Below are 16,075 nucleotides of genomic sequence, written 5' to 3' on the forward strand. Positions count from 1 at the left end.
TGGTGAAACGGGCCGTTTCCTACTCATTTCCCCTAAAAGCCATAGAACTCCGGACGTGATAGCCCTATTCGTGAAGGGTTTTTCAAGATAATTGCCGTATCCCAATTCCGTCTTTTGAAGTGGTTACCAGGACACATAAAATGACGCCACGTGGCTCCGCTCGATTTTTTGGCTCCGTTTAATTTGCCAACTGCGCAAAACGGGGCCGTCGGGACATGCGGTATGGCCGTACCGGGAGCGCGCGTGCACCCGTCCGCCAACGCGCGAAACGGAAAACATTTAGCACATAAAATGACGCGTCCTAGACCTAAAAACATTTTTCCTTCCATTTATTGAGCAAAGGAAAGTGTGGCCCCAGTTCAGATCCGGTCAGTTTCCAGCGGATTCAGCGGGACACCGCAGGAAGCGGGAGGGATTCCCAGATGGCTACCGCGCGCATACGGCATGTGATAGGTGGTGCGTAGGAGGTATCCTACCGCTGCGCGGAGGTCTCGCGCAATACTAAAATGTGCACCATGTAGCCCCTTCACAAAAAAAAGCCCTTCCGGCACCCCGAAAATGGAAAAACCGTCGCCCGTGGTTCGGATTGGAAATCCGCAACATGGGCCTTGCTTCCCATCCTAAGGTCCACGCACGTGCCAAATATGGCCTCATTCCGACAAACTATGTGGTGAAACGGGCCGTTTCCTACTCATTTCCCCTAAAAGCCATAGAACTCCGGACGTGATAGCCCTATTCGTGAAGGGTTTTTCAAGATAATTGCCGTATCCCAATTCCGTCTTTTGAAGTGGTTACCAGGACACATAAAATGACGCCACGCGGCTCCGCTCGATTTTTTGGCTCCGTTTAATTTGCCAACTGCGCAAAACGGGGCCGTCGGGACATGCGGTATGGCCGTACCGGGAGCGCGCGTGCACCCGTCCGCCAACGCGCGAAACGGAAAACATTTAGCACATAAAATGACGCGTCCTAGACCTAAAAATATTTTTCCCTCCATTTATTGAGCAAAGGAAAGTGTGGCCCCAGTTCAGATCCGGTCAGTTTCCAGCGGATTCGGCGGGACACCGCAGGAAGCGGGAGGGATTCCCAGATGGCTACCGCGCGCATACGGCATGTGATAGGTGGTGCGTAGGAGGTATCCTACCGCTGCGCGGAGGTCTCGCGCAATACTAAAATGCGCACCATGTAGCCCCTTCACAAAAAAAAGCCCTTCCGGCACCCCGAAAATGGAAAAACCGTCGCCCGTGGTTCGGATTGGAAATCCGCGACACGGGCCTTGCTTCCCATCCTAAGGTCCACGCACGTGCCAAATATGGCCTTGTTCCGACAAACTATGTGGTGAAACAGGCCGTTTCCTACTCATTTCCCCTAAAAGCCATAGAACTCCGGACGTGATAGCCCTATTCGTGAAGGGTTTTTCAAGATAATTGCCGTATCCCAATTCCGTCTTTTGAAGTGGTTACCAGGACACATAAAATGACGCCACGCGGCTCCGCTCGATTTTTTTGGCTCCGTTTAATTTGCCAACTGCGCAAAACGGGGCCGTCGGGACATGCGGTATGGCCGTACCGGGAGCGCGCGTGCACCCGTCCGCCAACGCGCGAAACGGAAAACATTTAGCACATAAAATGACGCGTCCTAGACCTAAAAACATTTTTCCCTCCATTTATTGAGCAAAGGAAAGTGTGGCCCCAGTTCAGATCCGGTCAGTTTCCAGCGGATTCGGTGGGACACCGCAGGAAGCGGGAGGGATTCCCAGATGGCTACCGCGCGCATACGGCATGTGATAGGTGGTGCGTAGGAGGTATCCTACCGCTGCGCGGAGGTCTCGCGCAATACTAAAATGCGCACCATGTAGCCCCTTCACAAAAAAAGCCCTTCCGGCACCCGTAAATGGAAAAACCGTCGCCCGTGGTTCGGATTGGAAATCCGCGACACGGGCCTTGCTTCCCATCCTAAGGTCCACGCACGTGCCAAATATGGCCTCGTTCGACAAACTATGTGGTGAAACGGGCCGTTTCCTACTCATTTCCCCTAAAAGCCATAGAACTCCGGACGTGATAGCCCTATTCGTGAAGGCTTTTCAAGATAATTGCCGTATCCCAATTCCGTCTTTTGAAGTGGTTACCAGGACACATAAAATGACGCCACGCGGCTCCGCTCGATTTTTTGGCTCCGTTTAATTTGCCAAGCTAGCAAAACGGGGCCGTCGGGACATGCGGTATGGCCGTGCGGGAGCGCGCGTGCACCCGTCCGCCAACGCGAAACGGAAAACATTTAGCACATAAAATGACGCGTCCTAGACCTAAAAACATTTTTCCCTCCATTTATTGAGCAAAGGAAAGTGTGGCCCCGGTTCAGATCCGGTCGGTTTCCGGCGGATTCGGCGGGACACCGCAGAAGCGGGAGGGATTCCCAGATGGCTACCGCGCACATACGGCATGTGATAGGTGGTGCGTAGGAGGTATCCTACCGCTGCGCGGAGGTCTCGCGCAATACTAAAATGCGCACCATGTAGCCCCTTCACAAAAAAAAGCCCTTCCGGCACCCCGAAAATGGAAAAACCGTCGCCCGTGGTTCGGATTGGAAATCCGTGACACGGGCCTTGCTTCCCATCCTAAGGTCCACGCACGTGCCAAATATGGCCTCGTTCCGACAAACTATGTGGTGAAACGGGCCGTTTCCTACTCATTTCCCCTAAAAGCCATAGAACTCCGGACGTGATAGCCCTATTCGTGAAGGGTTTTTCAAGATAATTGCCGTATCCCAATTCCGTCTTTTGAAGTGGTTACCAGGACACATAAAATGACGCCACGCGGCTCCGCTCGATTTTTTGGCTCCGTTTAATATGCCAACTGCGCAAAACGGGGCCGTCGGGACATGCGGTATGGGCGTTCGGGTAGGGCGCGTTGACGTGTGCGCGAACGATCTAAACGGAAAACATTTAGCACATAAAATGATGCGTCCTAGACCTAAAAACATTTTTCCCTCCATTTATTGAGCAAAGCAAAGTGTGGCCCCGATTCAGATCCGGTCGGTTTCCGGCGGATTCGGCGGGACACCGCAGAAGCGGGAGGGATTCCCAGATGGCTACCGCGCGCATACGGCATGTGATAGGTGGTGCGTAGGAGTTATCCTACCGCTGCGCGGAGGTCTCGCGCAATACTAAAATGCGCACCATGTAGCCCGTTCACAAAAAAAAGCCCTTCCGGCACCCCGAAAATGGAAAAACCGTCGCCCGTGGTTCGGATTGGAAATCCGCGACACGGGCCTTGCTTCCCATCCTAAGGTCCACGCACGTGCCAAATATGGCCTCGTTCCGACAAACTATGTGGTGAAACGGGCCGTTTCCTACTCATTTCCCCTAAAAGCCATAGAACTCCGGACGTGATAGCCCTATTCGTGAAGGGTTTTTCAAGATAATTGCCGTATCCCAATTCCGTCTTTTGAAGTGGTTACCAGGACACATAAAATGACGCCACGCGGCTCCGCTCGATTTTTTGGCTCCGTTTAATTTGCCAACTGCGCAAAACGGGGCCGTCGGGACATGCGGTATGGCCGTACCGGGAGCGCGCGTGCACCCGTCCGCCAACGCGCGAAACGGAAAACATTTAGCACATAAAATGATGCGTCCTAGACCTAAAAACATTTTTCCCTCCATTTATTGAGCAAAGGAAAGTGTGGCCCCAGTTCAGATCCGGTCAGTTTCCAGCGGATTCGGCGGGACACCGCAGGAAGCGGGAGGGATTCCCAGATGGCTACCGTGCGCATACGGCATGTGATAGGTGGTGCGTAGGAGGTATTCTACCGCTGCGCGGAGGTCTCGCGCAATACTAAAATGCGCACCATGTAGCCCCTTCACAAAAAAAAGCCCTTCCGGCACCCCGAAAATGGAAAAACCGTCGCCCGTGGTTTGGATTGGAAATCCGCGACACGGGCCTTGCTTCCCATCCTAAGGTCCACGCACGTGCCAAATATGGCCTCGTTCCGACAAACTATGTGGTGAAACGGGCCGTTTCCTACTCATTTCCCCTAAAAGCCATAGAACTCCGGATGTGATAGCCCTATTCGTGAAGGGTTTTTCAAGATAATTGCCGTATCCCAATTCCGTCTTTTGAAGTGGTTACCAGGACACATAAAATGACGCCACGCGGCTCCGCTCGATTTTTTGGCTTCGTCTAATATGCCAACTGCGCAAAACGGGGCCGTCGGGACATGCGGTATGGCCGTACCGGGAGCGCGCGTGCACCCGTCCGCCAACGCACGAAACGGAAAACATTTAGCACATAAAATGACGTGGCCTAGACCTAAAAACATTTTTCCCTCCATTTATTGAGCAAAGGAAAGTGTGGCCCCAGTTCAGATCCGGTCAGTTTCCAGCGGATTCGGCGGGACACCGCAGGAAGCGGGAGGGATTCCCAGATGGCTACCGCGCGCATACGGCATGTGATAGGTGGTGCGTAGGAGGTATCCTACCGCTGCGCGGAGGTCTCGCGCAATACTAAAATGCGCACCATGTAGCCCCTTCACAAAAAAAGCCCTTCCATCACCCCGAAAATGGAAAAACCGTCGCCCGTGGTTCGGATTGGAAATCCGCGACACGGGCCTTGCTTCCCATCCTAAGGTCCACACACGTGCCAAATATGGCCTCGTTCTGACAAACTATGTGGTGAAACGGGCCGTTTCCTGCTCATTTCCCCTAAAAGCCATAGAACTCCAGACGTGATAGCCCTATTCGTGAAGGGTTTTTCAAGATAATTGCCGTATCCCAATTCCGTCTTTTGAAGTGGTTACCAGGACACATAAAATGACGCCACGCGGCTCCGCTCGATTTTTTGGCTCCGTTTAATATGCCAACTGCGCAAAACGGGGCCGTCGGGACATGCGGTATGGCCGTACCGGGAGCGCGCGTGCACCCGTCCGCCAACGCGCGAAACGGAAAACATTTAGCACATAAAATGATGCGTCCTAGACCTAAAAACATTTTTCCCTCCATTTATTGAGCAAAGGAAAGTGTGGCCCCAGTTCAGATCCGGTCAGTTTCCAGCGGATTCGGCGGGACACCGCAGGAAGTGGGAGGGATTCCCAGATGGCTACCGCGCGCATACGGCATGTGATAGGTGGTGCGTACGAGGTATCCTACCACTGCGCGGAGGTCTCGCGCAATACTAAAATGCGCACCATGTAGCCCCTTCACAAAAAAAAGCCCTTCCGGCACCCCGAAAATGGAAAAACCGTCGCCCGTGGTTCGGATTGGAAATCCGCGACACGGGCCTTGCTTCCCATCCTAAGGTCCACGCACGTGCCAAATATGGCCTCGTTCCGACAAACTATGTGGTGAAACGGGCCGTTTCCTACTCCTTCCCCCAAAACAGCGGAACGTGTGCCCCGGCGGGTCTGCCCCCCTAGATTTCTCTGCGCGAGGGTGCACCAATGTAACTTTTCATTCTTTTAGGTTTGTTTAGGACATATACACATGGAGAACCAAGATTGGGACCCTTTGGCACATATACCCGCAGCTAGAGCCATTATCACACGATCGAGGGTGTGCCTGATCTACTGGTTAGGGTTTGGTGTAGGGTTAGGGCTAGGGTTTAGGGGGTAGGGCTAGGGTTTAGGTTAAAGGTAAGTATTTATGGTTAGGTATATGTTTAGGGTATAGGGTTAGGGTTAGGGTTTATGATGCATGGTTTTGCAGCTCCGGTGTCGTGGTTTAGGGTTTTAGAGGGGTTTTAGTGCTCGAAGCCTCCCCAGTTTAGGGTTTAGGGTTTAGGGGAGCTACTTTTGCACCATTAGACCTTGCACCACACTTTAACACATATCATAGGTCCACATGCAAGATTTGGTGGGGTTCCGGTGCTCCGGCGGTCGTTCTCCCCTCCTTCCCCCAAAAGCAGAACGTGTGCCCGTGAGTCTACCCCCCTAGATTTCTCGTGAAACTTGAGGCATACACATATATTATGGAGATGTACATGTAACTTCAAATTCAAATTCGACATACACTTAGAGAAACAAAAAAGATAAATCTGGGTGTGAATATTCAACCAGATCTGACAGTACTATTCACATCAGGAAAAGTATGATTTCTCTAAGTTGATCCTATGATCCTACCTAATGGGGAGATCCTATACAAGTCTACCCCGAGCTGTGCCTCATAAACAAAGAGACGATAGAAGCAAAGTTTCTTGACAAGCAAATACAAATAATTAACTAGGCATGGATCTTGGAGAAGTCGTCAGTAATTGCACAGCCGTCGGCCACGGATTATCACTCTTCGGGCTCTGCTGATCACTCATCTCCGTCGTCCACGGATCATCACTCTTCGATCAGCACCAGTCCACGACTTCTTCCTCAGGTTCTGCCAATAATCACTACTCTTCGGCGCATCACTACGCTCCAGCCACTGCTCATCATTCATCTTCGTCCGTTTGCCATGAGGGGGACTTGTCTGCTGGGTGTTGTCGCTGCAGGAAGCTGGTGCCTTCAAGATTGCTAGTTCAGCCAGCGCGCTTGCAAGTTCAGCATTTAACCTTGCTATTTCAGCTGCAGCATTTCTCTGTGCATGTTCAGCTTCGATCTCTGCTGCCTTGCATTTGCGACACAGACGTCCCCTCAGCTCGTCTTCCTTCTTGCAACCGGGGCAAAACACAAGGTAACGCAGGAAGAACCATATCTTAACGTAGAGCTGGTAGCTCACGTAAGCATCTTTAGCTGCATACTCCAGGTTTAAATCAGACAACGGCTGCTCTTCCCAGTAATTGTGCCTCTCTGGAGGGAATTTGCTCTTCATCTGGCTGTACGACTCGTCGATGATGCTAGTTGCAAGACTAGCCATTCCATCACTCATTAATTTTCCTCTCTCGTTGAGACCTTTGACGTTGACAATTTCCTGGATATCGATCCAGTTCTCCCTAGGAATTATAATCTTCTCGTAATATAACTTTATAAAATCTGCTCTCTTGTCAACGCTGCCGAACACTATTCCTTGATCGTGACGGAATGAGCGCAGCGCCGGACATTCCCCGTTGGTCCTGAAAGCAAAAATTTAGTACTTGCGAGATCAACACTTGAATAAAATTTGGGACTACGAAGCTAGTCTATATGCAATCTCATAGCTTGAATATAAAATTTGAAACTACATAAGTTTAGTAAGTTCATGATCAACAGTCTGAAAATTATCTAGTCATAATTCATTTGGTACTAATAGAATGCATGAACAACACTTTTATGAAATGTGTAAGTGCAATTGTTTAGTCATTGAAATTTCATTTTGCATCATATAATTTTGAAACTAACAAAATTCTATTAAATGCAAGATCAAGACTCCGGAAATTTGCTTGTCATAATTAATTTGGTATAATGAAATCCAGTACATGCTAGATGAGCATATGGATAGATTCAATTTGATGCAAAAATTTAGTACTTGCGAGATCAACACTTGAATAAAATTTGGGAATACGAATGTTTAGTCTATGCAATCTCATAACTTGAATAAAATTGACATAAGTTTAGTAAGTGCATGATCAAGAGTCTGAAAATTATCTAGTCATAATCCATTTGGTACTAAAAGAATGCATGACCAACACTTTTATGAAATGTGCAAGTGCAAATTTTTTAGTCATTGAAATATCATTTTGCATCATATAATTTTGAAACTAACAAAAGTCTATTAAATGCAAGATCAGGACTCCGGAAATTTGCTTTGTGATAATTAATTTGGTATAATGAAATCCAGTACATGCTAGATGAGCATATGGATAGATTCAATCTGCAAGATCAGCACACCATGCTTTGTGGCTTTTGTTACACAAAACACAGAAACAAAACTTGTTTTGCAGCTAGCACGGTTTGTAGTTTAATTTGTTGCACTCGAGATTAACTAAAACAGATCAAGATTAACTAAAACAGAGCACTCGAGGGTGACTTGGTTCATCATGCACTAGCGATTAACTAAAATCTGAGCAAGATTAACAAAATCAGAGCAAGATTAAGTAAATCAGAGCAAGATTAAGGTCTACAAACCAGGAAAAGTGGCAGACGAGGACGTGGTTCCTCATGCACAGTTGAGCGACGGCGAGGTAGTTGTCTTCTTCGTGGTTGGGGTCCTCCCGAGTGTACTCGAGATCCAATCCTACAAACTTGTTCTCTTCTTCTTCCGCATACCACTGCGCGTACATCTTCAGGTACTTGCTCATCGTCTCCTCCTCGTTTGTGTAGACAACATCGATCTCCTTGCCGCCATGGACGGTGAAGGTCCTGATCTGAGTAATGGCCTGCATTGCTGACGGCGGAGGAGGCAGAAGCGGTTGCGGAACAGAGGAAGAGGAAGAAGAAGCATCGTCCATGGCGCGGAGGAGGAAGCGGCGGAGGAGGCAGAAGCGGCGAGGCAGAAGCGTCTTGGCGCGGAGGAGGGTTTTCCGTCTAGTGGGAGTGGAACCGGCAAGAAGCGGAGTGGAACCGTCAAGAAGCGGAGAGGCGGAGGAGGGAATTTCTGATTTATTATAATTAGTAAAAACAGAGAATGAGGGTTCCAATTTACCTGCTGGCCCCTAATCCACATAAAATTACCGGAAATGGCCCAACCCAGTGGTATCTACTGCTAGATGGCCCCACACGTCAGTGGGTGCCATTTTGCCCCACCCACCCCAAAATGTCCTATACCAAAAGCAACTTTCTCCCCTGTCTCACTCTCTCTCACCCAGCCGCCACTGCCGCCTCTTCCTCTCCCAACTCCGTCGGCCGAAGCTCCATCAAGCAGCTCCGTCAAGCTCCGTCGGCCGAAGCTCCACTGCCTCCATCGGCCGAAGCTCAGGTTAATTTGGGGGATGAGCGGGGGATTTTCTGGGGTTTGCCGTACTTAATCTCGGGGGATTTTAATTGGGGTTTTTTTGTCCGAGCGGCGATTTTCCTAGGGTTTGATCGATTCAAAGTAGATTCTAGTGCTAGAGTAGATTTTCCTAGTTTAGATTGATTCAAAACATGTGCTAGTGCTGCTAGTGCGAATGTCAATCTGAACCTAAACATCCCAACTTAGTTTTAATTAATGTGTAATTAATAGTTTCATAGTTCTCAAATTGTTCACTGCTTGTTATTAGGTCGACACCATGGACCCCTATGACTATGAAGTTGCCATTTTGGTCCCATCCAAGAAGGCCGTTGAGACCATCGACATCAGCTCATCCTCCGAAGGTGAGGATGGTGCTCTAGATAGGGTTCACGTCAAGCAAGAGAAAGCTGATGATGCTGCAGCAATGGATTGTGCAGCTGAGCATGAGGAAGTTGCTCCTCCTCCTCCTGGCGATGTCCATCGACTCGTCGAGGTAAAATATATATATAGTAGTTATAGATGCAGGATATAGGTCAAATGCTTAATTAGTCTCGGTTTGGCATAATAGCTAGTCAATTTGTAGCATTCAAGGAATACTTCAGTTTCTATAAATACTGTTGGTTTGATATACTTCAGTTTTAGGAAAACTTTAAACTAGGCCTTATTCCCTGGTTCCTTATATATGTAGGTCCCAGGATAGAGGCAGGTGAGGAATGGGATGACTTTTGCATGTATCCCAATCTAGTGGAAATGAATCCTACACAAGTTGATACCCTGAGATATCTTGTTGACCAAAAGCGCCCCGCAATTCCTTTTTATGTGTGCACTATAAAGAGTGCAAGTACCGTGGAAGGCTGTTCCAGAATGGTAAATATAATTACTCCATCTCGATCAAGGATGTTTTTGCATCTTTATATGTTGACAATTACTTCATCTGAACGAAGTTTTGCATCTTATAATCTGCAGTACTTCAACCGGAAGTTTACCAAGAAGTACATCTCGACGAATATGCAGCTTCCAGATAATGACTTTCTTGTCTCTTACAGTGAGAGACATGGTGTGAAAGTGAGGATTTTCCAGGGCAAAGGGAAGTTTGATGGTGCAGTGATCACAACAAACTGGAGTGTTGTGGTGCGGAAGAGCAAGATGAAGGCAAATGATATCTTTGTGTTTTGGTTCCGCATTCGCGCCCGGGGCGGTCTCAAGTTGTATGTCAGGAAGCTCGAGAAATGAGCTAGCAGGCTGAACCTCTCTAATTAAGCTAGTAGTACTATATATATGTGTGTATGAGCTCAAGTAATATGAGCGTTGAACCTCTTATCGATCGATCTGGTACTATCTAATGGCCTGTTGGTCTATGTAATGTGCTCAAGTAAATGAGCGTTGAACCTCCTCGGTAGTATCTATAATTAACGTGTCCTTTTGGTACTATGTTATTGAGCTCAAGGCTGGCACTATATATGTGTAATATAATGTGCTTTTGGTGGTCTATATATGCTGGAGTATATATAGATATATATAGTTTGCTAGCCGTAATTAATTATTAGTCATATATTAGCCTGTTGCTTAGCTAATGCTCCTGTACAAATTAACTGTTGTCCTAAATCAGTATCCCCTCTGATAGATTATGTAACAAGATCATATCCATAACTATAAAAAAAAAAGTTGCCTTAGTTCCACTATGTAAAGGATAAAGGATGGTAAGCTGACAAGATCTCTCCAATAGCTCCACTGGTTAACTGGCACGTTGACACATCTAGAGGTGCTGGGTTCGAGTCCCAGCCCTCACTCTTTTTTGATTTTTTTTGGCGCCCAGGAGAAGCCCAAATATCCCTTCCGAATCCAACTCCCTCCGATAACCTAGCAGAAATTCGAATCTCCGACGACGAGCGGCGGCGGCGGCGGTGGCGGTGGCGGCCCCGTCCCTCTCCGACGACGAGCCCCGTCCCTCTCCGACGACGAGCCCCGGCCCTCTCCGACGACGAGCCCCTCCGCATCTCCCGGTCTGCACCCCTCTCACCTCTCCCCTCTCGATCTGTTCTTCTTCGTCAGTTCACAATATCGAATCTCTGTGATCCAATATGTGCTGTTACTAGGACTAAAGTACCGAGTCCGAGGTGACGGCGGTGGTGGTTGTGCCGGCGCTGCGTCCGAGCAAGGGATCTGCTGTCCATCTGCCTCGCCGACGACGAGCCCCTCGCCCTCTCCAGGACGAGCCCCTCGCCCTCTCCAGGACGAGCCCCTCCGCATCTCCCGGTCTGCACCCCTCTCATCTCTCCCCTCTCGATCTGTTCTTCTTCATCAGTTCACAAAATCGAATTGAACTGCTGTGCATTGCTTGAAATTGGAACTGGGTGCGATTAGGTGTGTGCTAATTGCATCATTTTGTTCTTCCGCAGATGGACAGACGCTGGATTACAACAAGAATTAGAAGGCTTTCCCCTGAACACACAAAGGGAGTGGCAGAGTTTATGCAGTTTGTTCGCTTGAATGCTGCCAATGTTGATCAGGTGCTGTGCCCATGTCGTAGCTGTCTCAACCGGTGCACAAAACCTCTAGATGTAGTAGAGTCTCATTTGCTTCTTTTTGGGATGGCAAGCACTTATGACCGATGGGTCTTCCATGGAGAACCATTACATCCTGTACCTGAAGCTGGACATGGAGGACAAGGAGGTGCACCTGAAGCCGGACATGGACATGGAGGTGAACCTGAGGCTGGACATGGAGGTGAACCTGAGGCTGGACATGGAGGTGATGCAGGGGCACACCATGTTGGTGGAGGTGATGCAGAGGCACACTATTATGGTTTGCAAGAGGAAGATGGTTACGAAGATGATAGAATTCCTGATCTGCTTGCTGATTTGTACAACTCAGAACCGCAAGGTGCTGGAAAGGACACTATATTTGCTGAGTTGATAGAGGAAGCCAAGCGCGCAGCCAGCGATGGGGGTACAATGTCAAGGTTTTCACTCACAGTCAAGTTACTTCAGGCCAAGTCGTACTACCGGATTAGCAACGTTGCATTCAACGCGATACTCCTGATTTTGGCCTTGCAATACCCTAATAGCTCAATACCAAAGTCATACGAGGAGGCACTTAGCATAGTCGGCAGGTTGGGACTTGGTTATGAGAGTATCCATGTGTGCCCGAATAACTGTGTATTGTTCCGGAAGGATTATGCCAAGGAGAATAATTGCCCCAAGTGCAAAGCCTCCAGATGGAAAGATGCTGATGGTAGGAGAAAGATCCCAGAGAAGGTGCTAAGGCACTTCCCATTGATTCCAAGGCTGCAAAGAATGTTTCTTTCAAAGGAGCAATCAAAGGAAGTACAGTGGCACAAACTGAAGCGGCAAGACGTGGAGAATGATCTCAGTCATCCAGCAGACGGGGATGCATGGAAGGATTTTGACAATATTCATAAAGACTTTGCCGCTGATGCCAGGAACATAAGGCTTGGACTTGCCACGGATGGTTTTAATCCCTACGGGAATATGAGCAACTCCTACAGCATGTGGCCTGTATTCGTGGTGCCATACAACCTTCCGCCGTGGGCATGTATGGATCAGTCCAACTTCATGCTTGCATTGCTAATCCCTGGTCCATCATCTCCGGGAAAAGATTTTGATGTCTTCATGGAGCCTTTGATGGAAGAGCTGTAGGAGCTCTAGAAAGGTGTAAAATCGTATGATGCCAATAGTCCAGACAAGTTTGATCTCCGTGCTGCAATCTTATGGTGTATTCATGATTATCCGGCACTGCACACATTGTCAGGGAGGGCCACAGCTGGTTACCAGGCATGTGTGCGTTGTGACAAAGAGAATTGCTCCAAGAAATTAAGGAACAAAATCTGCTTTATTGGGCACCGCCGTTGGCTACCTCGGCACCATCCTTGGAGAAATAGCAAAGAATTCGATGGTGCTTCTGAAAGCCGTGAGAAGCCAGCGGAATTCACTCCAGAAGAGCTGAAGCAACAGCTTGATAGGGTTAGAGATGTGATACCAGGCAAGCTTCAGAAGAAAAGGAAACGTGAGGACGGTCAGTGTTGGAGCCGTAGATCATGTTTGTGGGACTTGCCATACTGGGAAGATCTAAAGCTGAGGCATAATCTCGATGTAATGCACATCGAGAAAAACATCTGTGACAATTTGCTTGGTACTTTCATGAACATACAAGGCAAGACCAAAGACACTGTGAATTCAAGGCTTGATTTGGAAGACATGGGCATAAGACGTGACTTGCATTTGCAGCCTGTTTTAGCTGACTCTTTTGAGATGCCACAGGCGTGGTATACAATGAGTAAACAAGAAAAAATTGCTTTTTGTGAATTCATAAAAGCTGTGAGGTTTCCAGATGGGTACGCGTCTAACATATCCAAGTGTGTTGCTGCTGATAAGTGCAAGCTTCAAGGGCTGAAGACCCATGACTGTCATATATTGCTTCAAAGGATCTTACCGGCTGGCCTTCGAGGAACAATCCATGAAGACATATATGAAGCGGTTGCTGAACTTGGAAATTTCTTCAGAGAGCTGTGCTGCAAAACACTGAAGAGAGACGTTCTGGACAGACTTGAAAAGGAAATCGTAGTTATTCTTTGCAAACTTGAGAAGATCTTCCCCCCATCTTTCTTCGACGTGATGGTGCATTTGGCCATCCATTTACCAAAAGAGGCAAGGCTTAGAGGCCCAGTGCATTACGGTTGGATGTACCCAGTCGAAAGAAGGTTGCTAACATTGAAGCGTTATGTCCGGAACAATGCCAGGCCGGAGGGATCGATTGCCGAAGCATATATTGTTGATGAGTGCCTGACATTTTGCTCGAGATACTTCGACGATGTTGAAACAAGATTCAACCGTCCAAGCAGAAATCCGGAGCGGGATGATTCACATATTGGTGATGTGTCTGTTTTCAAACACGGTGTGAAATTTATTGGAGCCTCTCAATATGTGTTTGCTGGTGAGGACTATGACAACATGGTGTGGTATGTGCTCCGAAGTTGCCACGAGGTTGATCCATACATCGAGTACGTTTCTCTTCATCCCCTTATATAGATAGGTTATTGCAGCCTCTCCAAATAATAATTAGGATCTATTTTCTGTTGCCATTCCAGCCTGTGCAAACAAGAGTTGAACCAACAAGGTGGTCAGATCAATGTTGATAGATGGCTTGCCAAGAACTTTGCTAGATGGTTTCAGACTCATGTGAGATCTTTAGCTGGTCTATTTCTGAAGATTGGAAAAGTTCATGATATAATTTTGCTGTGTGTGTTACTCACCCCCGGTTGATTTTTTGCAGATTGGAAAAATGTGAAATGATGTCTGTCCTGATCTCTATGCTTTGGCGTGCAAACCAGATTTTAGAGTGAGACTATATTCGGCATGTGTTGTTGACAGTGTTCGGTACCATACTGTTGACCGCGAGAAGAACAGGAAGACACAAAATAGTGGAATCGTTTCTGAGGGAGATCATGATGGCAACAGCATTGACTTCTTTGGTCAGCTCAAATCCATCATCAGATTGCAATACAACTCCAGTGGTGGCGTCCATCGGTCAGTTGTCCTCTTCCGGTGTGACTGATTTGACCTTGGTGGTAGGAAACCCGGGCTCGACGATGATGGACACTTCAAGAGTGTTAACACAGAAAAGTTTTGGTACAAGACTGATCCTTTCCTTCTGACATCACAAGCAACCAAGGTCTTTTATGTGCCAGACACCAAGTTGAAAGGAAAATGGCAAGTTGTGCAGAAATTTCACCATAGACATCTATGGAGTGTAAAAGAAAATGAACAGGGACCCGGTGTTGCTGTACTATCATATCAAGATGAAGATTCCAGTCAAGTTCCTGTGCAAGAAAAAGAAGGCACTGCACGGAGTAGGACGAGAAGTGACCAGGAACGTGTGCTACTTGAAAAAGTCATTGTGGACAAACTGAAGAAACATAGCAAAGAGGTTGTGCCCGAAGAAATCGAGGAGGTTGATCAGACAATGTACCAATATTGCAGCGATGAGGATGATGATGATGATGATGGAGGAAATAGGACTAGGAAGCGTCAAGTTTTTGAAGAAGATGAGTAGCAGTTTGTGTTGAATATGTCAGCTATTTGTTCCCAGAATTTGTCAGCTATTTGTTCCCAGAATTTGTGTTGAATATGTCAGCTATTTGTTCCCAGAATTTATGTTGAATATGTCAGCTATTTGTTCCCAGAAATGTCAGCTATTTGTTCCCAGAATATGTCAGCTATTTGTTCCCAGAATTTGTGCCCAATTTTTATGTTCAATATTCCCAGAATTTATGTTGAATATGTCAGCTATTTGTTCCCAGAATTTGTGCCCAATTTTTTGGGGACTCCATGCCCAATTTTTAGGGGAATCCATGCCCAATTTTTTCAATACATGGCTGACGCCGGCGACCATATATGGGCGGCGCCGCCGTGCATGGCTGACGCCGGCGACCATATATGGGCGGCGCCGCCATGCAAAAGTAGCTGCTACACATTTTCAACAGAACTCATTTTCAACGGAACACATTTTCAACTGAACAGAATTGCACACATACATAGACATGGTTCAAATTCAGGAACTAAACATTGTGGCACGAACAGACAAATGGTTGGAATTACAACACAATAACTCTAGCATATACTCTAGCTTCTTCTCCTCCTGACCAACAGATCACTGAATTCACCCTAATTTCAGTTCCTACACATCACCCAGTACAACGAGATGACAAAAGCTACAGATAGCACCCAAACCATGAAGCCTCCCATTTTCTTTGGTTCAGGGTTGCTCTGTTTCCTTGCAGCAAGCAGAAACTTTTCTTCCTGGAGCCTCTCAATTTCTACCTGGAGCCTCTCAATTTCTTCATCTCGATCCCAAACAGCATCACGCAGATCACGAACTAACTCTTTGTGACGTGCATCCAGCGGATCATCAATCCACTTAAACACTTTACACCCTATTCCACCAGCAATCTGACAGATGAAGAACAAAAGAGGATAAGTAAGCCATAGTAGAAAAGAAACTTCAGAAGACGGTGAGCGAAATTCAGAATGGGGGCGGGGGGGCGTGCTCGAAGACTAACCGAGCGAATTTTGCAGTTTCGGTATCTTCTCCCAGGATTCGGATCACTCCAAGAAATCCATTGCGGCATCTTCTCACCACAGTCACATACGTCAGCGGGCTCATAATCGAATGGCCGCTGCCGATACGGGATGGGCGTGCCCGGCCGCCGGCGGCGACGCGACGACGCTC

At 47.8% G+C, this 16,075-nt stretch overlaps 1 protein-coding gene across 1 annotated transcript; it reads left to right on the forward strand.

Annotated features, from left to right (window-relative positions):
- Nucleotides 1-8,573: 8,573 nt before the first annotated feature.
- LOC139831467 (uncharacterized) lies at nucleotides 8,574-15,834 on the forward strand. Its single transcript, XM_071820746.1, is given in 6 exon segments — nucleotides 8,574-8,589; nucleotides 9,516-9,694; nucleotides 9,794-9,979; nucleotides 11,227-11,353; nucleotides 11,588-13,724; nucleotides 15,792-15,834. Coding segments are annotated over 6 exon segments (2,688 nt in total).
- Nucleotides 15,835-16,075: the final 241 nt, after the last annotated feature.

This window comes from Lolium perenne, chromosome 5 (assembly GCF_019359855.2).
Source record: "Lolium perenne isolate Kyuss_39 chromosome 5, Kyuss_2.0, whole genome shotgun sequence".
In the NCBI taxonomy this organism is placed as follows: Eukaryota; Viridiplantae; Streptophyta; class Magnoliopsida; order Poales; family Poaceae; genus Lolium; species Lolium perenne.